Source organism: Cygnus olor, chromosome 21, assembly GCF_009769625.2.
Source record: "Cygnus olor isolate bCygOlo1 chromosome 21, bCygOlo1.pri.v2, whole genome shotgun sequence".
NCBI classification, from domain to species: domain Eukaryota; kingdom Metazoa; phylum Chordata; class Aves; order Anseriformes; family Anatidae; genus Cygnus; species Cygnus olor.
In genome coordinates, this window is record NC_049189.1 from 8,592,837 (window position 1) to 8,613,709 (window position 20,873).

Here is a 20,873-nt window from a genome sequence, read left to right on the forward strand (position 1 = left end):
ACTCGTCTGTGCCTACTGGGAGAGAGCCGTGCTTCAGAGCTGCGGCAGCCAGGTAAAGGACATGCTGAGGACTGAGCCCCAGATGTGCAAAAATGGGTTGGGAATGCTGCGGGATGAAATCAGGGGGGTGGTGCACCCTACACCTTCCTGGCGTGGTGTTGTCGCTCAGGAACTGTCCCAGGCGATGCTGGACACTGCGGGAGGCTTTGCCCATGGGAGATGCCCAGTCTGGAAACCAAGGAATGCAGCAAAGCGGTGCTGTGGCATGGCACGTCCTCTCCCTCTCCCTTGGGGGGCTGGGGAAAGGGCAGCCCCGCTGGCCCCTTCCCTGCTCCCCACCCCTAAATCTGAGCCGTGTATGGGGGAAGCCATGTGGTTTGCTCATTACGGGTCCTCCTGGCAGCTGCCAGCCACACTCTCTGCCTGCTCCTGCCCCCGTTTCCTGCTCCCCACAGCCCCCCAGCACCAACAGCCTCTGGTGCTGGGGGATGTTACACCCGGCTGGCACCTGTGGGGCTGCCTTTCCCACCTCCTGAAGCCAAGCAAGCAGAGAAATGTGGTGCTCGCCTCCCACTTTATCTGTCTGGGTTTTCTTTTCCACCCCCTCTGCTCGTGAGGGACCCCGAAGCCCTGCAAGTGCGACCCACTGGAGAGAGGCCGGGGGAAGGCAGCGATTGCAACCAGGAGCTGAGAAAACTTGGCCTGTGCGGAAGGGCTGAAGGATTGGATTTGTTTAGTCTAGAGAAGAGCAGGCTGAGGGGAGACATAATAACAGCCTTCAAATATGTGAGAGGTTGCTGCAAAGAGGAAGGGAGCAAAGCACTCCCGGGTGCGCTGGAAGACACTGCCGGCTTCACGGGGGGGATTTCATCCGCTCGTGGCATCTCTCACCTCTCCATCTGGGCTTTTTTCATTTTCTGCAATGGATCCTTTTAGGAAACTTTGGAAAGCATGAAAAAAGCCCAGGGCTGGGTTTTTATTTTTTATTTTTTAATTGCACCATCACTGGAAACTTATGGGAAACCCGGACTGCCCCCAGTTGTTCTTGGTTTGCTGGAACCGAGCTCTGTGCGCTGCTGCATGACAGAGAACTGGGTCCTGTGCAATTCAGTGAGCGCATGGGGAGAGGCAGCCGGGGCTGGAAATCACAGAATCACAGAACTGTAGGGGTTGGAAGGGACCTTGAGAGATCATCGAGTCTAACCCCCAAATGATGAAGGGCTCCTGAATGCGTGTGGTCAGGAGCCGCCTCCCCAGCTCCTGGTGATGCTTTGTGCCCATCAACATCTCTCTAAAACGGGACGAGATGTTTTCATCGCAATTATTTCTCTAAAACTGAAGGAAAACATTATTATTAAGAAGCAGAAAGGTGCTTGATACCTGGCTTGAAAACTGGGGTTAAAGAGCTGGTAGAATGATGCTGATGTAGAAAGCAGCTCACGTTTTCGGGACGTCAGCTTGGAGGCAGATGGGATGAGTTGGGTTCACCTCCGCTCCCAGTGGGGCTGGTGGGCTGGTAACTACGTCTGCCTGGGACGGAACCAGCCCAGCCTCTGTTACATGGATTTATGAGGTTGTTAGCACGCAGAATTAATGACTCCCAGCGCCACCAGTTTCCCAATGTGAGCTGGAGAGGGCGTGGTAAATGGAGCCCCATGGGGAGGGGTTTGGTGCGTGGGACCCCACCACACGCCCACCACCAGTGAGCGAAGTGCCCGCGTGTCACGCACCCACCAGCAATGTGCCCAAGCCCAGCGCGTGCCACATCCACCAGCAGCATGGAGCCAATGCAGCATGGCCCCCAGAGCCCCCAGGAACATCCTGCTCACTTTCGAAAGGCAAGGACTTCATCCCTTCCATACCAGAGCCGGAGTTTTTAGATGTCCTCTGGAAAGAAGAAAAACGGGCAGCAAGGCCCGGGAAGTGACAAGGAGTGAATGAAGAGGTTACTTCTGCACATCAGCAAAAACAGTCAACTGGAACAGACTTCTTGAGGGAAGACCAGCAGCACCTTGCAGCCTGACAATACCTTCACACACACACCTGCACATGGATTAAAACCACCACTATTACCCGGGCACGGTGCTACCTGCAAATGTAGGGGATTTAGATGTCTTCTACACCAAAACAGAGGTGGAAATTCCACATCCTCTGTCCCCAAAGCACCTTCGGCTCCACACGGACATGCTGCAGGATGTTTGTCCACCTGCTCTGGGTACCCCCTTCCTGCTGTGTGCACCCCGAAGTTCACCAACACCGGGCTGCCTGGGGCTCACCGCGCTCCCGGAGGGTCCCCAAACCTCTGGACACGAGGGGAAAAAAAGCAAAGCAAAACCTGAGCTCAAGTTGGGAGGTAGATTTTTGGGGGGGAAACCTCAGGAGGGACAGAGACAGGGCCACAGTCTTGCTCTCTGCGCATCCCCCTCCTCCTGTTTTCTCCCCAGAGCTTCCCCAAGGAGAAATAAATGTAAAAAAAATTAAAAAAAATAAAAAATAAAGAAAGAAAGGAAAAAGAGTGTACCTAGAAGAGACCCTGGGCTGAAGGAGAAAAAGGGGAAATGGCTCAGGAGACACAGGGCTGGGGGACCAGAGAGCGGCCAGGGGATGCCAGGAGGGGCTGGGGTGGATAGAGGAACTTGTGGGGTGCAGACACCCAGTGAAGGGCTGGGGGGGGGGGGGCAGTGGGGGTAGCGAGACCCTGAGAAGGGCTGGGGACCCCTGCAGGATTGGGGAGACACAGGGAGGACCAGGGGGTCAAACATGGGGGCAGAGTCCCCGAGGGGACCCACAAAGGGGGCTGTGGGGAGGGGGGGTGAGGAGATCCAGTGATGGGTTGGGGGGCTGAGGAGGGGGGAACCTCAAAAGGGGGCCATAGGGCTGCAGAGACAAAGGGGGACTGAAGAGACTGGGGGCTGAGGAGAACCAAGGTGATGAGACCTGGGGGGCACATGGGTGCTGAGGAGAGCTGGGGAGGGGGGCCCTGAGAGAACCGGGGCAGCTGAAGAGAACTGGGGGTGCTGAGGAGACCTGGGTGGGCTGAGGAGAACAGGGGGCGATGAGGGGGCTGAGGAGAGCTGGGGGGCTGCAAGCCAGGGGCACTGAGGACAACTGGGAGGGCTGAGGGCAACTGGGGGGGCGATGAAGGGAACTGGGGGAGGAGGAGAATTGGGGCGCGCTGAGGAGACGTGGGGGCTGTGAAGCAGGGGTGCTGCAGGGAATGGGGGACACTGAGAACTGGGGCGCGATGAGGGGAGCTAGGGGTGCTGAGGGCACCTGACTGCTACAATCCAGGGGCATTGAGGGGAATTGGGGGACACTGAAGAGAACTGGGGGCTGAGGAGAACTGGAGGGCGAGGAGGGACCAGGGGCTGAGAATTGGGGGTGCTGAGGGGTCTGAGGAGACCTGGGGGCTGCAAACCAGGGGTGCTGAGGGGAATTGGGGGGCACTGAAGAAAACCAGGAGCTGAAGAGAGGTGGGGGGTGATGAGGGGGACTGGAGGCTGAGAACAGGGGGCTGAAGAGGGGAACCGGGGTCTGAGGAGATTTGGGGGTGCTGAAGGGAACTGGGGGTGCTGTTTGAAAAGAATGGGGGCTGCAAACCAGGGGTGCTGAGGGGAATCGGGGGGCACTGAAGAGAACTGGGGGCTGACTGGGGACAATTGGGGGTGCTGAGGGGCCTGAGGAGGCCTGGGGGCTGCGAACCAGGGGTGCTGAGGGGAGTGGGGGACACTGAGAACTGGGAGGCGATGATGGGAGCTGGGGGCTGAGAATTGGGGGTGCTGAGGGGAACTGGGGCTGCTGAGGGGTCTGAGGAACCTGGGGGCTCTAAACCAGGGGTGCTGAGGGGAAACGGGGGGCACTGAGAGGAATCGGGGGGCACTGAAGAGAACCGGGGGCCGAGGAGAACCGGGGGACGAGGAAAGGACCGGGGGCTGAGGAAAGCCGTGCAGCCCACGGCCGCCCCGAGCCGCTCCACCGCCGGCGAGGCCCCGCCGCCCGCCGGGCCCATCCCGCGCCTCCCCCGGCGGGTCCGCCATGGCGCCGGGGCCGGGGCCAGGGCCGGAGCCGGGGCCGCGGCGGGGGGGCGGTCCCGGCCGGGCAGGGGGGCCCGGTGCCGGCCCCGCGGCCCGGAGCCTGGGCGGGCGGAGGAGGACGCGGGGGCGGGCGGACGGCGCGGGGGCGCCCATTTTCCTCCGTGCGGCGGAGCGCCGGCGGGACCGCGGCTGGCGGGAGCATGGCTGTTGGTATAGGAAGTGTCTTTTTTTTTTTTTTTCCCTCTTTCCCCCCTCCTCCTTCTCCTCTCCCGCATTCAACCCGGGTGCTTCGAAAAAAAAAAAAAAAAAAAAGCCAAAAAAAAAAAACCACCCCAGCCCGCCCCCCGGGTGCGAGCCTCCGGTAAACACCGGCCGGGGGGGGGCCGGGGGGGGGCACCGCGGTGTGGGGCCGCGCCGCCGCTTTTCCTCCTTTTATCATTTTTTTTTTAATTTTTTTTTTTTTTTTTCGCAGATCTGCAGAATATGGCGTCCCCGTCCTGTGTTAAAAATAAGCCGGGGCTGCCATTTTTGTTTTTCTTTTGTCTGCGAATTTTAATAAAACTGTCTGAGAATGTGGGAGAGGCGGCGGGGCGGCGGAGGGGGCACCGAGCGGGGCCGCTCCCCTCCCTCCGCCCGGCCTTTTTGTCTGCGCCGGGGCCGGGGCTCGCCCGCAGCCCGCCCCGCCGCGGCCCCCCGCCCGCCGCCGCCGCTCCGGCTCCGCCAGGGCAGGTCGAGGATTTCAACTTCACTTAACGCCAAACTTCGCCTTTTTCGACGCTTTTTCTCGCCTTTTTTTTTTTTTTTTTTTTTTTTTTTTTTACCGGGGGGGGCGCCCCCCTGCGTGCCCCCCCCCCCCCCCCCTCCCGGGCGGCGGGGGAGGAGGAGGAGGAGGAGGAGGAGGAGGAAGGGGGGGGCAGCCAGGAAAATGCCCGCTTTGCTGGATTTTCTCTTTTTCTCCCTCTGGATGGTCTAATGGAAAAGTTAATTGCAGCCGAACGTACCTATTTTTGTGCCGGTGGTGGTCGGAGAGGAGCTGTGGATGTTGCATGGGGGCTCGGCTTATTTTTTTTTTCTGGTTGCCTTTTTTTTTTTTTTTTTTTTGGGGGTTTTTTTTTTTCTGCACGGGGTGGCGGAAGAAGGGGGGGGGAGGCTGCTCATTTATTTATTTATTTATTTCCCCCCCTCTCTTTCCTCCCTTTCCCCTTCTTTCCCTGTTAACCGGTTTTTGTCTCGAAAGTGGTCTGGCTGGCTGGAAGGTTTTAATGGGGGAATATTTTGCATCGCGCTTTGGCAGGAATGTGGAAGCTGCAGCCTTAGAAAGGGACCCAAATTTGCGTGGTGGTGCCTAGAGAGGTCTGTGTGTCTGTCTGGACATATATATTTAGCCTTGTGTTAGCGTGTGGATGCATATACTATTTATACATCCGTAATCTCCCGGCCACGCTGGGCCGGAGCTGGGAGCCGGAGTGGCCGCGGCTAAGCTGGGAGCAGGAGGATGCGTTTTCGCCCAGGAATGATTAATCTGCCTTTTTCTTTCTCCGAGCCGGCGGCGAGGACGCTGCCGTGGGGCAGCTCGGAGGATGCTCCTTTCGGCCCCGCGTCGCGATTATTCGGACAACAAGCGTGCTTTTTAATCCAGCACGCGTGGGGAGGGCGAGTGGGGCTTTCGCCCGCTCCTTCCAGCCGCCGGTGGCCGAGCCAGCCCCGAGGCCTTTGAAATTAAAGTGATATTTTAGAGGAGAGGTAAAAGTTTTCAGCCCCTCCCGGCGTGCAGTTTGCAGAGAGGCGGAGGGTCCGGGGCGAGGGGATGGATTTAGGCCCCGCGCTTCCAGCCAGCTCCCCGTGCCTCGGATTCGCAGGCAGCTTCGGGGTGAAATGTGGTGACGCCGGGGCAGGACAACTCCCCGTGCCCCGCACTCCCCGGGATAAAAACGTTGCTTTTCTTTTTGTCTACTTTCAGGAAAAACCCCACGTTCCCACGGGTTGGGTAGGTGGGAGCCGCTTCGCTTTTGTTCCTCCGCTCTGCCTCTCCCGGAGCTCGCGTGTCGGGGGCTGTCTGTGTTTTTGGGGTGTGTGAAGTTGTCCTCCTTGTCCCCTGTAGAAAAACGCCCCGCGTGCAGCACCAGTTCCCAGCTAGATCTGGAGATGGACGCGGATAAGGGGAAGCAACGCCAGTACTCTCAGAGGTGGGCATGCCGGCTTTCTCGAGGGGAACTGGAAAACGATCTGTCTGTGCGGGTCTGGGAGCGGGGGCACCTCCTGGCCCTCCCTGAGGAGCCCGGGGAGCGGGGCCCCGCGGGGTGAGCCCGGGGCCGCCTGGGCACAGGGAGGGGACGGCCGCTCGCTGGACCCAGCCACCACGACGGGGACCCCGCTCACGGTGTAAGTCCGAACGCTTTGAATTTCCATTCCCAGGGCGCAAGCTGGATTTGAAATATCTGTACTTAATATGCGCAAAATGATCTTTTCTCCCTTAAAAAGCCTCTTTTTTCTACCCCCTCCCCCTTGAAAAAATGTGGATCGTCGGCTGGTGGTGGAGGTGTTATGACAAGTGCATGTGTACGCAGGGGTTGTGTTGTGGGGCTGGGAGGAGGGAAACGCTTTGCTGCCTCCTCGCCTGGCCTTGGGGCAAGCCTCTGCTCAGCCGCCCGTGCCTCAGTGTCCCCAGCTGTCACAGCAGCCCTGCACACGTGCCGGGTGTCACCTGGCTGCTCGCGGGGCTCTCGGCACCCCCAAACCCCCTTACTGCAGTGCGGGGTCCGGCTGGTCGGGCCCTGTCAGAGCATGGTGGGCTGCGGGTGCCTGTTTTGGCTCTCGGGGTGCTGGGATGGCACGCGGTCCCTTTTGTGGGTGGCCGTACCTGTGGGAACAGGGGCTGGTGGAGCAGGCAGCCCCCGCCAGCTCCAGGGGCTGTTCGGGGACGCGGGTTCGGTGGTGGCACCGGCTGTGGGACCGGCTCCGCTTGGCACTGTGGCGTGAGCATCGCACCACGGGCACCGGGGTCCCGCGCAGACCACCCCTGCCTGCCGTCCCCATTGCCCCCTTGCAGCCCCACGTCCCCTTCGGTGGCTCCCAGTGGTGTGGCTTGGCCCCGTGGAACGCTGCCTCGCTGGGCTGAGCGGGTCCTGCTCGTCCTCGTGTCCCCTCTGCCCCCGGAGGTGAACGCCGCTGGTGCTGGGGTTTTAACCCCAGGCTTTGGGGTCTTCTCTGCTGGCTTCCTTGGCTTGTCCTTGGGCTGGCAGCTCTCCCCTCACCTTCCGGGAGCGCTGCCCTGCGCCCTCTTGCTGCCCGTCTGGTTCGATGGGCTGAGACCTGGCCGTCCGATCCCGCCGGTTCCCCACGGTGGTCTCCAACGACGCGGCTTTCAAAGTGAAACGGGTTGCCTTGGCAGCTCTCCCCATCTGCTTTGCACCGATTCCTTCTTCCCTCTGCACACGGGGGGCTGCGGAAGCCCCCAACGCTGGGGAAGTCGCCCCGGGTGGCAGAGCGGCCCTCGGGCCCCCGGTGACTCCCTTTGGCCTTTGGACGGCCGCTCTCTCCTCGCTGGACGGCCGCTCTCTCCTCGCTGGACGCGGGCTCCTCTGGGATTTGGGGCTCCCCGCTTGGCCCTGGGTGCGGCGGGCAGAAAACGGGGCTCAGACCCCGCTCCGAGGGCCGGCCCTTGGTGCCGGGGCGCTCTCCCTGCTGCACACCCGACGCCCCTGCGGAAGCGACGGCGCGTGCTCGGCTCCTCTGACCCACCCTTGCGTCCGCGCACCCCTTCCCGTGGGGCCCCTTCCCGGTGCCCCCGGCCCCGCCGGGCCGGCATGGGGTTTTCTGCTCAGCCGCTCTTGGGCTTTTGTTGGTTTTGCTCGGGGAAGGAAATCTGAATGAGAAACACCAGTTACAGCCCTTCGGGGGGCGGAAACGTGGGGTTTAATTGGTTCCATCTTGGGTGAATTCTTCTGGCACACGATCCCCTGAGCCGCTCCTCTCCGAGCGAGCGCTGGATGGGGATTTCTGAGCCGCCTGCCCCAGGTTTCTTGTGTTGTTCCCGCTTCCCTGGCTCGCGTTCCTTCTGCTGCCTCCGCCTTGGGGAAAATTCTTCCTGCCGAGGAAAATCCGGGCTGGGGGCTGGGGGTGCAGGGCCCACGCGGGATGGTCCCCCAGGCTGGAAGTGGAACGGAGCGTTCCCCGGCACGGGGAGCCCGCCCAGGCACGGCGCGCTGGCACGGCGCGGCGGCCCCTGCGGCAGGCGGGCGGCTTTGATGCTGCTTCCCGCCCGGCGGCTCTGGGCTGGGGTTTTTGCAGAGGGGCCCTTGGTTTCTCTCAAAAAACTCCTGCTCCGGGTGAATGCTGCTTGCACGCATCCTGTGGAAACGCAGGCCGGCTTCTGCCCGGTGCCAGCTGCATGGGTGGAAGGACGGGGAGCCCGCGCTGCCCCTCGCTGGCCCCTTACCCTGGCAGAGATGGGCTTACAAGGGGAGAAAGGCAGCGGCCTCGTGCTTTTGGGGGAAAACGAGGCAGAATGTGGGGCAGAGCTGGGTTCTGCTCCCACCCAGACACTGGCACAGAACGCTGTTGGGGGGTGGGATGGCACGAGGCTGGGCAGAGCCAGCAAAGGGATGGAGAGGAGAGGCCAAGGCCGCAGGTCCCACATCCCCCGCCACATCCCCGCGTCCCCTCCCAACGGTGTGATCGCGACCGGCGCCTTGGAGCCCTTCTCTCTTGCCTGCCATGCCACCTCGGGCTGCGGGGGCTCGTGCCGCCCTGCGTCGGGCACCCAGCTGCCCGTAGCCGCCCTGCGCTCGCTGCTCCGCTCCCAGCTTGCTGCACGAACCGATGCTCGCTGCCCCGGGGACCCTGCTTGGGAGAGCGAGGCTGCGCTGGTGGAGGGGCTGGCTTTTAGCTTGGTCGATGGCACCCCGCGATACTCAGGCATGCCGGCTGCCACTCGGGTCACCCCCGATCCCTCCCCTGCCTCCCCTTGCCCCGTTTGCCGCCCGTACCTGGTGCCAGGTCGGTTCGTGGCCGCTCGCTGGCTGTTCCGCAGCCGGCCGCAGGGGTGAAGCGGCGACGGTACCCGGGAGCTAACCCTTCTCGCGGCGGTGCCGTGCCGTGTCCGTGAAAAGAATCTCTTGTTTCTTTTTATTTCAGCGAAGGCGAGACAGAGAGGGCTGCCAAAGTAGAGGCGTTCCCTAGAGAACTGTAGCTTGACTTAGCGGCAGTTTGGTAGGAAGTTGGAAGGCTATAGTGAGCTCCGGGGCCTGGCGCTCGTACCCACCCGTGCCATCATCTACCTCCATCAATCTGGAGCCTCATCGACACGTCTCCCCAGGCAGCTGCGGCCATCTGGCTTCTGAGGCCAGCCTGTGAGTACCAAACACAGCGTGCACCATGTCTTGTCTCTGCCGGGTCACCGCCGGCCACTCGCTGCAGCCGCCTGCGCACCCCTTCCCCTCCACGTGGCCCCGGGCCTCGCTCTGCCACGGCGCCTCTCCCTTCCCCTCGTCCCCTTCCACCCGGGCCTCTTCCCCGGCTTGCCGGCTTTTCGGGCTCTCTTCCTTCCCGGTGGGTGCAGAGGTGATTTTAGGGCAGCCCGAGCTGTGCTGGCTTCATCTGGGCGGCAGCAGGTCTGTAGCGGCGATGCTCCGGGTCAGGCGCTCCCCTCGGGTACCAGGCTCATGGCTCCGGGCCCACGAGGGCGGGTTGGGGCTCAGCCTGCGGCCCCAGGCGTCCCCGGCCCCTTTCGCCAGGCCTTGCTGCTCCGCGCATCTGCTGCTTGCTCTTTCTACTCCCTTCTCCCCGGCATCCCCCCGCCGTCCTTCCCCGTGCGAGAGCTCCGGCCGTGCCGCCGGCCAGCGCCGCTCTCGCGCCTGGACCAGGACCGGCGCCGGTGGAGCCCCCTCGGGCGGCCACGATGCCTTCTTCGCCTTCGCAGCACCTCTTTCCGTGGCACACTGTCCTGTCCGCCCGCCTTGCGCCCAGCCCTGCCCTTAGGGACGCTGGGGACAACCTCCTGCGTCACGAGGGCCGCGTCGGTGCCTGGGGATGGGGCACTGGTGCCCGAGGGAGGGCGCGTGGCCCCGCTCTCCTCCCTGCGTGGCACCGTGTGGCACGGCGCTTGGGCTGCGCAGACCCTCTCCATGATGTAGGGGAGCTGTTGCCCAGGGTTTTTCCTCCTGCCTGGCCAAAAAAAAACCCGAGGGGGCAAGAGAGCCCTAACGCGACCCTGGGGCTGCAAACATCCCCCTGGGCAGCCCGGTGTGTCCTGCAGAGCCGGGGGGAGACGTGCTGCAGTATTTCCCACCCTTCATAATTTCCATTTTAATGGATTTTTTTTTTTCTGCTGTGTGTCAGCTTCCATTTTTCATAGTTAGCTGAGAATATAGAAAAAGGGAGTTTATATATTTTTTTCCATCTGCTTTATATCCCCTCCTGCCCCCTCCCCCAGCTATCTGAGCTCAGCCCGTGCCACTGCAGCCCTGGGAGAGGGGGAGCGGTCCCTCTGCTCCAGATGAAATGCTGCACAATTTATAAAATTAAGTTGGGACAGGAATAGGGATTTTTTTTGGCACGACAACTGTTTCTTTCCTCTTTATTCTGGTCAGGTTTGTAGAGCTGCAAACATGGTTTTGACTATTACAGCAGCCTCATTATTTAATAAGCCCTTCTCAGGTGGAGAGGGAGGGAGGGGCACGGGGAATATTCGTGCTTTCCGCCCCGTGGCTGTTTTAGGTTGCGCTGGGGTCTTTCATTTTTTGAGCAAATGCAAGTTTGACTTGCAAAACAAAGGGAGAAGCTCGTTGTTCATAAGCAACCCTACAACGAGAGCGTGAAGAGCACAGGGCGCTCGGCGGAGAGCCTGGTTGCTGGCAGATTCCCCACCAGATTTACAGCTCGGCGATGGGACAAGGAGCCAGGGACAAGGAACCAGGGACAAGGAGCCAGGGACAGAGCCTGGCTCCTCTCGAGGCTTTTGGGGCAGCGCTGGGTAGGTTTCCACAGCCCCCTCTGAGCTCCTCATGCTTACGGCTTCCCGCGGGTCGGACAGCACGACCCCGGTACCGACGGGGAGGTGGTGACCTGGGGTGACCAACAGGACCGCGTGCCGCGTCTGTGCTTGAAGCAGAGGTGCCCAGAGCCACGAGAGCCCCTTCTCCCCTGGGAGGCCGGATCCGTCCGACCGAAGCGTTCAGCTGAGCGCCCGCGCCAGGCCGGGAGCCACGTCGGGTCCCTGCAGCAGGGTGAGGCCTGCCTGCAGCAGTTCGTGCAGCTCCCGGCTTGGCCAGAGCCACACGGGGCTGTGCAGGGACCGGCCGGGGCCACGCGGGCGCTCTGAGCGCTCGCGGTGCGGCCGTGGCTTCGCATGGCCCGTGCGGAGAGCCCCCAGCTCCGGTGGAGCCCGCTCTGAGCACGCCGTCAGGATGGGCGAGGGGCGGGCGGGAAGGACGGAGGCCACAGGGCACCTGCTGCGAGGACAGAGGAGCAGCTCCCTGGGGCGGCTCCAAAAAAACCTTTTCTAATCATAGCTCCGGCTTCCTGTTTTCCCGCTCCAGCCCGGCAAGGATCGAAGGGGCATTTCAGCTTCCCACGCCGCGGCGTGGCCGCCAGCCGAGCCGTGATGGTGCGGTTTGAGCCGGGGGAGCTGGCCCGTGGCTGTGCTGGGGTGCTCGGCTGCGGCGGGGGAACACGGGGCCTCCCTGCCCGCCCGCTGCCCTCTTTCCTTCCTGCCTTCATCACGAGGGTTTTTCCCTGCCACAATGTCCTCTTTTGGCCCGGTCTCTCCTCGCGCTGGCTGCTCTCCTTCTGCGCGGCGGTGCTGCAGGGGCTGCCAACGTCCCCCCTTCCTGGGGACACCAGAGTCCCCTGCGTGTCCCGAGCAGCGACGTGTGTAACCCGCGGGTTACCTTCTTGAACAGCCGCAGCACCTCGCCCTTGTGTTTCTGCAGGCGCGGCACGGGGCAGGGCTCCTGGTCCCTCCGCATGCCCTGTGCACGGCTCTGCCTGCGCAGACGAGAGGGGTAGACCTGGCAAACGGACAGAACACGCAAAAATCACGTTTAGGGATATTGCGAGCGTCCGGTCTGCTTTGGTCCGGGGTTCCCTGACCTGCCAGAGCGCAGAGTGAGCTGGGACGTCCTGTTCAAGGCTCTTCACGAGCAGCTCCCGGCTCCAGGTCCCTGGGGACGCCCTGACTGGGAGGGAAGCGGGGCTGGGGAGCAGGAGCTGGGCCGGGGGCACCTCAATAAAAGTGCGATGGGGTGAGCGGAATGGGGAGTGGGCTCGTGGCAATGTCAGCACGGGGTGCCCTGGGGATGCTGTGGGCATCCCTGTGAAAGCAGACGAGGGATGTGAGAGGGAGGCACGTGCCGATGTTTCCGAGGCAGGTTTTGGAGGTGCGGCGTGTCGGTTCCCGATGCAGGTCCACCTTCACTTGAAACGTTTGCCTTAAAAAGCCAAAATCTGGTGTGTGGGCAGCTGGAAGAAAGGCAAAACGCAGCGGTTTGAGGCAGGGAAGGAAATTTCCACGCAAACCCAGCCGGGATGCTGCGGTGCCCAGGCGGTTGCCGAGCCCGGTCCATGGCGTTACGGCCCCGCAGGGTCCGTGGGCCTGGACCCGTCCGCGGCTCCCAGCCCCTTGTGCTTGCTGGCAGGCGGTTTCTGCCCTCCTGGAGCTTGTCGTCACATCCCCGCCAGCCAGTTCCTCTCCCCGTTCCCGCTGCCGCACTTCCTTTGCTACGGGCAGACGCATTTCCCCAGCCCTGCGGCCGGTGGGGACGTGGCTGTGCCCTGGGCTGACCCGTGACCGATGCATCTCGCGCCTCGGCCCCGTGCCGGCACCTCTCCGGGGCAGGATGCGCCGGCGAGGCGGGCGGGTGGGAGCGGGTGGGCGCTCGCTGGCTTCGGCACGGTGCTTCGCCAGGAGGCTGGGGGTCGTGGAGGAACGGCCCTCGGTGCTGCCAGGCTAAAGCTGCCACTGCCGGGTGGGTCTGCGCTCCCGCGAGGTGCGGCGCGGGACCTGGGCGCTGCGGCTCCGCATCGAGAGGGATGTTGGGTCCCCATCTGTGCCTCAGTGTCCCCAGCCGGTCCTGCCCTCCTTCCCAGCGGTGCTCTGGGGGGAGCCTGCGTCCATCTCGCGCCCGCTTCCTGCCACCTGTAGACGTTTTGGGGACACGCTTTGCCCTGGGACAGGGGCTGTGGTGCCACCACGGCCCTGGCCGTAGATTTTGAGGTGCGTTAATGTGACAGACGGGCGGCAGGCGAGCGAGGCCGGGTCACAGCCACATGCCACCGTCCCAGCGGGGACCTTGCCTCTCGTGCCCTGCACAGGCATCGTTTCGGTGCGCTCACAGCTCCTGGCCCTCCCCTGGGGGCTCGCAGCCTCTCGCGAAGCACTCAGAGGCCGCTGCTGGCCCCGGGGATGCTTGCGGGGCTGGGGTCCGTGTCGGTCTGGTTTCTCCCTGCCACAGGATCCCGGCCGTGGCCTGGTTTATATTCCAAATGGAGGTCACCTCCCGGCAGCTTCCTCACCTGGTGAGCTGGGGAAAGCGCTGAGGAGGCTCCGATCGCGCGGTAATGGCTCCGTTCCTGTGCGGCCGATCGGTCCAGGCTCCCCTGGCCGTTGTGCACAGACAGGAGGGTTTTTTCGGTTGCTCCAAGCTTGAGGTGCAAACAAAATACCCGTACATGGTGTGTTTGACAACAGCACGGGCTTCATTTATCGACGTTTGATATCTGGGAGAGAGGAGTCAGCGTGCTCGGATCCTGCGAGAGGCTGCGCGTCCCCTCGGCTGTCCCCAAGGAGCCCTCCTTTACGTTTCACTGGGGCCTCTTAAACGCTTACCCCTAAACATGCCCCTGCCGAGGTCTGCTGGGCTGCTTTCATGCCTGTTTATGTCAGGCTGTTACGTTGTTGTCATTTTCTTGCCGTCCCCATTCAGATGTTTTCTATTAACCAAAGATGGATTTAGAATTAATTTTTCCGCAGTGTTTAGCGTCCCTATAAATCTCCCGGCCCCACTGCAGCGGGGCTTTCCAGGAGCAAGCGCTGAGCTGCTTATGGCTGTTGTAGATCATTTCGCTTGGGCTTGGGTTTGGTTTTCTTTCAGCCTGGGCTGGGCTTTGGGTCTGATGCCACCACTGTCGTGCGTGCGCCTTGCTCCGTGTCCCGTGCCCGCACCAAAGCTGCATCCCATCCACCTCCGGCACTTGCGACCCCTCCTTGAGGTACCAGGGGAGCAGCCCTAATACCTCCAGGGCTTGAGGGATCTGGGGCCTCGCCAGGAGGCATTACAAGCCTGTAATGTGCTCAACCCTTTTATTCCCTCTTCTCTGCCAAACTGCGCCCTGTGTCCCCCTGCGCCCGCGTGCTTGCTGCTGTTGTGGGGTCTCGGAGGCAGGCGGATGTCCAGGGCTGCCCTGACCCTGCAGGAATTTGCAGCTGGGAGGACGCCAGTGAGGTCGCAGCCGTGCAAACAGGCCCTGCCTGTTCCCTGCCCTCTTTTACAGCCGGGGCGTTGCCACCCGCAGTGCCTCGCAGCTCCCCCGGCCCTCGCCAAGCTTCGCCCCAAGGCAAGCTGTGTCCCTGCTGCCCCGGCCCTGCGTGGGCACCAGGGGTTTGTGGGCAGAGCTGCGGGAGCCCCAGCAGGTGCCCGGTGGCCACCAACGCGGCCAGATTTTGCCTGGGAGCGTTCTGGTGTGGCCGCTCATCCCCTGGCATTGTGCTCTGCATGGCAAACGAGCTGCCCCGGAGCTGGTGGCCCGGGGTTCCCGCTCCGCTCCCTTCTCCCTGCTTCGTCTCCTCCTCGAAGGCTTTTCTAGGAAACCGTCGCCTGGAAATCACGTTGTTATCAGACGTGCTCCTAAAAGAGCCTCTCAGAGCGCGGTGGCGTGGCTCAGTGCTCGCGGAGCGCGCGTGCACGCAGAGATGCTTCTCTGGGGATTTGGGGGTTCGTCGGCCTCGTGCCACCGTTGCGGCTTGAGTCCCGTGGCAAATTGCAACGCTGGGGAGAGGTGCAGAGCCTGGGGGCTCCTTCACCCTGGGGAGGCTGGCGGGTGAATGCTGTTGGGTCAGGAAGGGCCAGACCCGTCCCCTGCCCGCACAGCCCCGCAGGGAGGTGGGAAGGAGCCGTGCTGGCTGCTGCCGCCCCGTAATGCGCCCATCTCTCCCCGCAGGATGGCGGAGCCTCGCTTCAACAACCCCTACTTCTGGCCGCCTCCTCCCACCATGCCCAGCCAGGTAAGACCCCCACAGCGCCGTGCCTCGGGATGGGTTTTTGGGGAGGAGGGAGGGCAGATGGACATGGGGTTGTGGGAAGGGGTGGGCAGGTTGGGGTATACCTGGGGAAGGCCCATTAGAGCCGGTCCTGTGCTCGGTCCTGGGGGCCCCGGCTCCTTCACCCTTCACCTTCTCTCTGCCTTGTTCCCCTGGCAGCTGGACAACCTCGTCCTGATCAACAAAATCAAGGAGCAGCTGATGGCAGAAAAGATCCGGCCCCCACACCTGCCCCCCACCTCCGTGGCCTCCCAGCAGCCCCTCCTGGTGCCCCCCTCGCCCGCCGAAAGCAGCCAGTCCATCATGTCCCTCCCCAAGCTGCAGCAGGTCCCGGGCCTGCACCCGCAAGCTGTCCCCCAGCCCGACGTGGCCCTGCACGCTCGGCCGGCCACCAGCACGGTCACAGGTACCCGCACGGGCATCGGTGGCCCCCAGCAGCACAGGAGGGGCTCGAGGAATTGGGGGGGGTCCCCCTTTTGGGACCCCGCTGTCTGTAGGGATGCTCGGACACGGCAGTGGGTCGTGAGAGAAGGGAGCGAGGTGGGCAGGGTGCACGCCATTAACGCCTGCCTTTCTTTGCCTGCCAGGGTTGGGGCTGGCCTCCCGCGCGCCTGCGGTCAGCACCTCTGAGTCGAGCACGGGAACGGGCACCACCACCCCTTCCACCCCCACCTCCACCAGCCAGAGCCGCCTCATCGCCTCCTCGCCCACCCTTATCTCAGGAATCACCAGCCCGCCCCTCCTCGACTCCATAAAGACAATCCAGGGCCACAGCTTGCTGGGGGCACCCAAGACGGAGCGGGGCCGCAAGAAGATCAAAGCGGAAAACCCTTCGGGGCCGCCCGTCCTCGTGGTTCCCTACCCCATCCTGGCCTCGGGGGAGACCGCCAAAGAGGGGAAGACGTACAGGTAGGCACCACCCGCTGGGAGCCGGGGCGCCCGGCCGTGCTGCAGATGTGGGGTGCAGCAGAGGGGCCCGGCGCGGCGTCCCGCCCCAGCCCGGCCCCTGCAGCGCTCTCCCCCTCCAGGTGTAAGGTCTGTCCCTTGACGTTCTTCACCAAGTCGGAGATGCAGATCCACTCCAAGTCACACACAGAGGCCAAGCCCCACAAGTGCCCCCACTGCTCCAAATCTTTCGCCAATGCCTCTTACCTGGCCCAGCACCTGCGCATCCACCTGGGCGTGAAGCCCTACCACTGCTCTTACTGCGAGAAGTCCTTCCGCCAGCTGTCCCACCTCCAGCAGCACACCAGGTGACGGCACGGCGTCCCTGAGGGGCTGGGGAGGTCCGCATGGGGTTTGGGGGGTCCCTTCGGCCCATTTTTCCCTGGTGGGGTTGGGTGTGCGCTCGGCACGTGCTACCTTCCTCATCTCCACCTCCCTGATCGCCATCCCACCTTCCTCACCTCCACCTCCCTGATCGCCACCCCACCTTCCTCATCCCTAGCTGCAGCCTCCAACCCCCCTGCCCGTCCCTCAAGTCTTTGGGTCTCAGCCCTGGGGTCTCCCCTTTCACCTGTGCCCCCTTGGGCTCCCTGTCACCTGGCGAGGCACCGACCTTGCAGTTCCTTTGAAGCAGAGGCATGTGGCCATCGCTGTCCCCGGCTGTGGTTCTCCCACCTAGCGTGGGAGCAGCGTCTGCCCCCGGTGGGTGCCGGGGGCTTTGCAGGAGGTGAGGGTGGCGGGAGCTTCCCAGCCTTGCTGGGGGCGGCAGCCTGACTCGTCCCCCTCCTGTTTCACCTGTCTCCGGCGCAGAATTCACACCGGTGACAGACCCTACAAGTGCCCGCACCCCGGCTGCGAAAAGGCGTTCACACAACTCTCCAACCTCCAGGTCAGCACCCTGGGGACATTGCGGGAGGGGGGACAGAGCCCTGAACACCACCCCGCCCCGGGGACTGAACCACGGGGAGGGCTCAGAACAGGGAACACTGTTGCGGGGCTGGGACTAGGTGCTTGTGGCTGCTGGGGCTCTCCTGGCCCCCTGGCCCCGTAACCCTTCCTCATGCCCGCTGTTTTGCAGTCTCACCAGCGACAGCACAACAAGGACAAGCCCTACAAGTGCCCGAACTGCTACCGGGCATACACGGACTCGGCCTCGCTGCAGATTCACCTCTCGGCGCACGCCATCAAGCACGCCAAGGCTTACTGCTGCAGCATGTGCGGTCGCGCTTATACCTCGGTGAGCGGGGCCGTGGGGAGCACCGGGCGGGGGGGATGGGGCACGGACCCCCGACTTTGCCGCTCACCCTCTCCCTCTGCTCCGCAGGAGACCTATTTGATGAAGCACATGTCCAAACATACCGTGGTGGAGCACCTCGTGAGCCAGCACTCGCCTCAAAGGACGGAGTCCCCCGGCATCCCCGTGCGAATCTCGCTCATCTAAGCAGGCTCTGCCTGCTGGCTGCCCTCCCTCCCGGCTCCGCTGCCGTCGGGGCGCCCCGCGGAGGCCGTGGCGCCACATCCGGACCCCCCGCTCCGCACCCCCCTGCCCGCCGAGCGGCCCTGGCAGCTTGGCGGGGAGCCGGCGGATGCGGCCACGCTTTGGAAACGTGCCCGGGCCCCCATGCCCCCGGTCCAGCCCCCGGGACTGCAGGTTTGGTGACATCCAAAGACGGTTTCAGAGCACTTTGAATCTCTGTGTTTTTTTTTGGGGGGGGGGGGCGGGGGGGTCTTCTCCTTCGGTTAGTCCCTGCCCCGTCTCCTCTCATTTTGGATACAAATATATATATATATTTATTGGCCAAGAAGTTGGTGCTGCTAAAACAGAAAAGGAAATAAGACACAAAACGAACCGTGGACCAAGATGAGCGCCGGATGGTGAACAGGGGCTCGGGCCCCCTGCCGTGGCCTCTTCCTCCCCTGGACTCCGTCGGAGCCGTGGCCGGAGAGGGGAGCCAGCAGGACGTGGCCGAGCAGGCGCGGCAGCAGGACGGGCACCGCGGCGGCCGCTGCCTCCTTGGGACGCTTCGGTTGGTTTTGGTTTTATTTTTAACAACGTTTTCCCTTCTGGGCTCTCTCCTCCCACGCTGGACTCCGTCGCCGGGAGCAGAAGAGGGAAGCGCCGGCCGCCGGCGGACACTGGGCGCGGGGCTGCGCGGCTTTGGGGCGAAGCCAGCGGGGGGAGCCCTGCGCCTCCGCTGCCCCTGGGGGGGCTGGATGCGGCCCCCGCTCCGCGGGGCACCGAAGGCGGTGGGAGGGCATCGCTTTGCCTTGTGCTGGCCCCGGGTGCGTGTACATAGACCCTTGTATAGAGCCGGGGGGGCCCTGCTCCCTGCGGAGAGACTCGACAGAAACTCATCTATATTATGTACTCTTTGGTTCCGTTTTGGATATTAACTGTGTTATTTTTTTATACACTTTTTAAGCCTTAACTCATTGTTTTGCCAGGGTGTTTATTACCTTCTGTTTATTAATTTGAGTTCCCGCAGCCTTTTTCCCCCACCCTGCGTCCATCCTGCCTCTGGTTCCTCGTTTCCGACTCGATGTTGTACGATACTCAATATTGTAATCTTTTTTGTCAGCATGTTAATACTGTGTAAATATGCCTCTTATACACACTGTTAACACCCCCCTCCCTCCCCCTGCCCTGTTTTGGGGCTTTTTTTATTTTCCTCGATGGAAATCCAGGCCACACGTCCCTAGAGCTAGTTATTACCTTATTAAAAAAGGAAAAAAAATAAAAGTGGGAAAAAAAAAGAAAAGATGAGAAAATTAAAAAAAAAAAAAAAAGATCCCTCCTCCCCCCTGTCTTGCATTGTGGTTCACAGAGAAGCCGGGGGGAGGCCGTGGCCTCGCCGGGAGCGTTTGCGGTCTGTTGAAAAATGAGTGAAACCCCCCCCCAAAACTGGCGCCTGTTTCGAAAAAAAAAAAAAAAAAGAAGAATAAAACAAAACAAAACAACAATCTGCTCTTTGTATCGCTCTGTTGTGAAAGACAGAAAAAAAAATTACTACTAATAAAGCTGTACGTGCAAACTTTGGCCGGGCTGTGGGCGTGTGATGGGTGCCTGGGGTCCCCCTCCCACGCCACCTCGGGGTCCGGGGGTCCCTTTGCCACCCCAGTTGGTGACACCTGGGGACAGCGCCTGCTCCTGCCCGGACAGGGCTGCAGGGCCCGGGAGGCAGCGCGGTGCTGGCGGTGTAATGAAGCAGCGGTGGGGGCTGCCGTGGAGCACCCCAATAGGCACCCTCGGGGCCGTGTCCCCAAGGCCACCAGTTCGTTGCTCAGGGGACACCCCGGGGGACCCCGGGGGACCGGGGGTGGCCGGAGCACCGCAGGCTGGCGGGCGGCTGCCCAGAGGGCAGGGGGAGGCAGCAGCTCCAGCCCCCGGCCCCCACAGGTCTTGTGGCTGGGGTGGGGACACGCGAAGAGCCCAGCACCGCTGGGGCACCACGCAGGTACCAGCTCCAGGACGCGTGGCCACCATGGCCACCAGCACCCGGGTCGCGTCGCCACCATGGGCACCACCCCCAGGAACACCTCACTGGGGACACCAGCGCTGGGGATGCCATCTCCACGGCCACCAGCTCCGGGGACACGTCACTGCCACGGCCACCAGCTCCAGGGACTCCTCACCATGACCACGGGCTCCAAGGACACCAGCTCCAGGCTCCCCCATCCAGGGCTCACGTATTTTGGGGCCGGCACTGGGATTTTGGGGCCTGCTGGCACCACGGAAGGGATGCAGGCGGCTGCCTCCCTGGTGGTTCTCCTCAGGTCCCAACTCCATTTTCGGCTCCAGCAGGGACATGAGGGCCAGAGAGGAGCTCCTGAGCTCCCTTGGGGGTATCAGGGTCACGTCCAGGCTGCCACCCAGCAGCACACCTGGGGCTGGTCCCCTGCCCCATGTGGTCCTCCTGTCATAGAATCATCAAGGTTGGAAGAGACCCCCAAGACCATCTGGTCCAACCATCCCCTACCACCACCATCACCCGCTAACCGTGTCCCCAAGCACCACGTCCAGCCTTTCCTTGAACACCCCCAGGGACGGTGACTCCACCACCTCCCCGGGCAACCCGTCCCAATGCCTGACCGCTCTTTCTGAGAAGAAATGTCTCCTCATTTCCAACCTGAACCTCCCCCGGCACGACTCGAGGCCATTCCCTCTGGTCCTATCACTGGTTACCTGTGAGAAGAGGCCGACCCCCAGCTCCCCTTCAGGCAGTTGCAGAGAGCAACGAGGTCTGCCCTGAGCCGCCTCTTCTCCAGCCAAGCACAACAGGGACGTCCCAGATCAATCCCCAGGGGTTAGGACAGGAACAGATGATGGAGGTGGCACCAGGCCCTCCCGTGCCACCAGTGAGCCCCAGCCCCATCACTGATGGAGCAACACAGGGGGGACAACTCCCAGCCCAGGCAGCCCTGGGTCCCTTTCGTGCCCCCCAGCCCCTTCTGGCCTCAGGCTGGTTTTGGCTGCACCCTGCAGCCAGGGAAGGACGTCCCCAGCTGGTGGCACCTGTCCCAGCCCCGGGGGCCGCAGAGCCAGAGGCACCCCCAGGCCCTGGGGGGTACCGCGCGCCTGCTTACGCACCCCCAAGGCGGGTGGGTGGGTGCTAGGACATAAAGCATGCAGGGAGGAG

The 20,873-nt window shown here is 62.7% G+C and overlaps 1 protein-coding gene and 1 long non-coding RNA gene across 15 annotated transcripts; one reads left to right on the forward strand and one right to left on the reverse strand.

Moving 5' to 3' along the window:
* Positions 1–969: 969 nt before the first annotated feature.
* On the reverse strand, positions 970–5,147 carry LOC121058249. Of its 3 annotated transcripts, XR_005814132.1 has the most exons (4): positions 5,036–5,147; positions 2,030–2,302; positions 1,442–1,887; positions 970–1,335 (listed from the first exon to the last, which is right to left on the reverse strand). It is a non-coding gene; the product is annotated as an uncharacterized LOC121058249 (long non-coding RNA). The 3 variants fall into 3 exon arrangements; XR_005814131.1 differs by lacking the exon at positions 2,030–2,302; XR_005814130.1 differs by having other exon boundaries at positions 1,442–2,302.
* Positions 1,783–19,116, forward strand: ZNF362 (zinc finger protein 362). Of its 12 annotated transcripts, none has more exons than XM_040533553.1 (10): positions 1,783–1,885; positions 5,033–5,109; positions 6,136–6,220; positions 15,192–15,255; positions 15,451–15,697; positions 15,879–16,200; positions 16,320–16,544; positions 17,047–17,125; positions 17,315–17,473; positions 17,561–18,995. In XM_040533553.1, the coding sequence occupies exons 1-10, from the start codon at positions 1,881–1,883 to the stop codon at positions 17,675–17,677; spliced, it is 1,380 nt and encodes a 459-aa protein (XP_040389487.1). In that variant the 5' UTR covers positions 1,783–1,880; the 3' UTR covers positions 17,678–18,995. The 12 variants fall into 12 exon arrangements, with proteins under 12 accessions (XP_040389487.1, XP_040389488.1, XP_040389496.1 ...); XM_040533562.1 differs by lacking the exons at positions 1,783–1,885; positions 5,033–5,109 and adding exons at positions 4,195–4,244; positions 9,171–9,385; XM_040533563.1 differs by lacking the exons at positions 1,783–1,885; positions 5,033–5,109 and adding exons at positions 4,746–4,763; positions 9,171–9,385.
* The last annotated feature ends 1,757 nt before the right edge of the window (positions 19,117–20,873 follow it).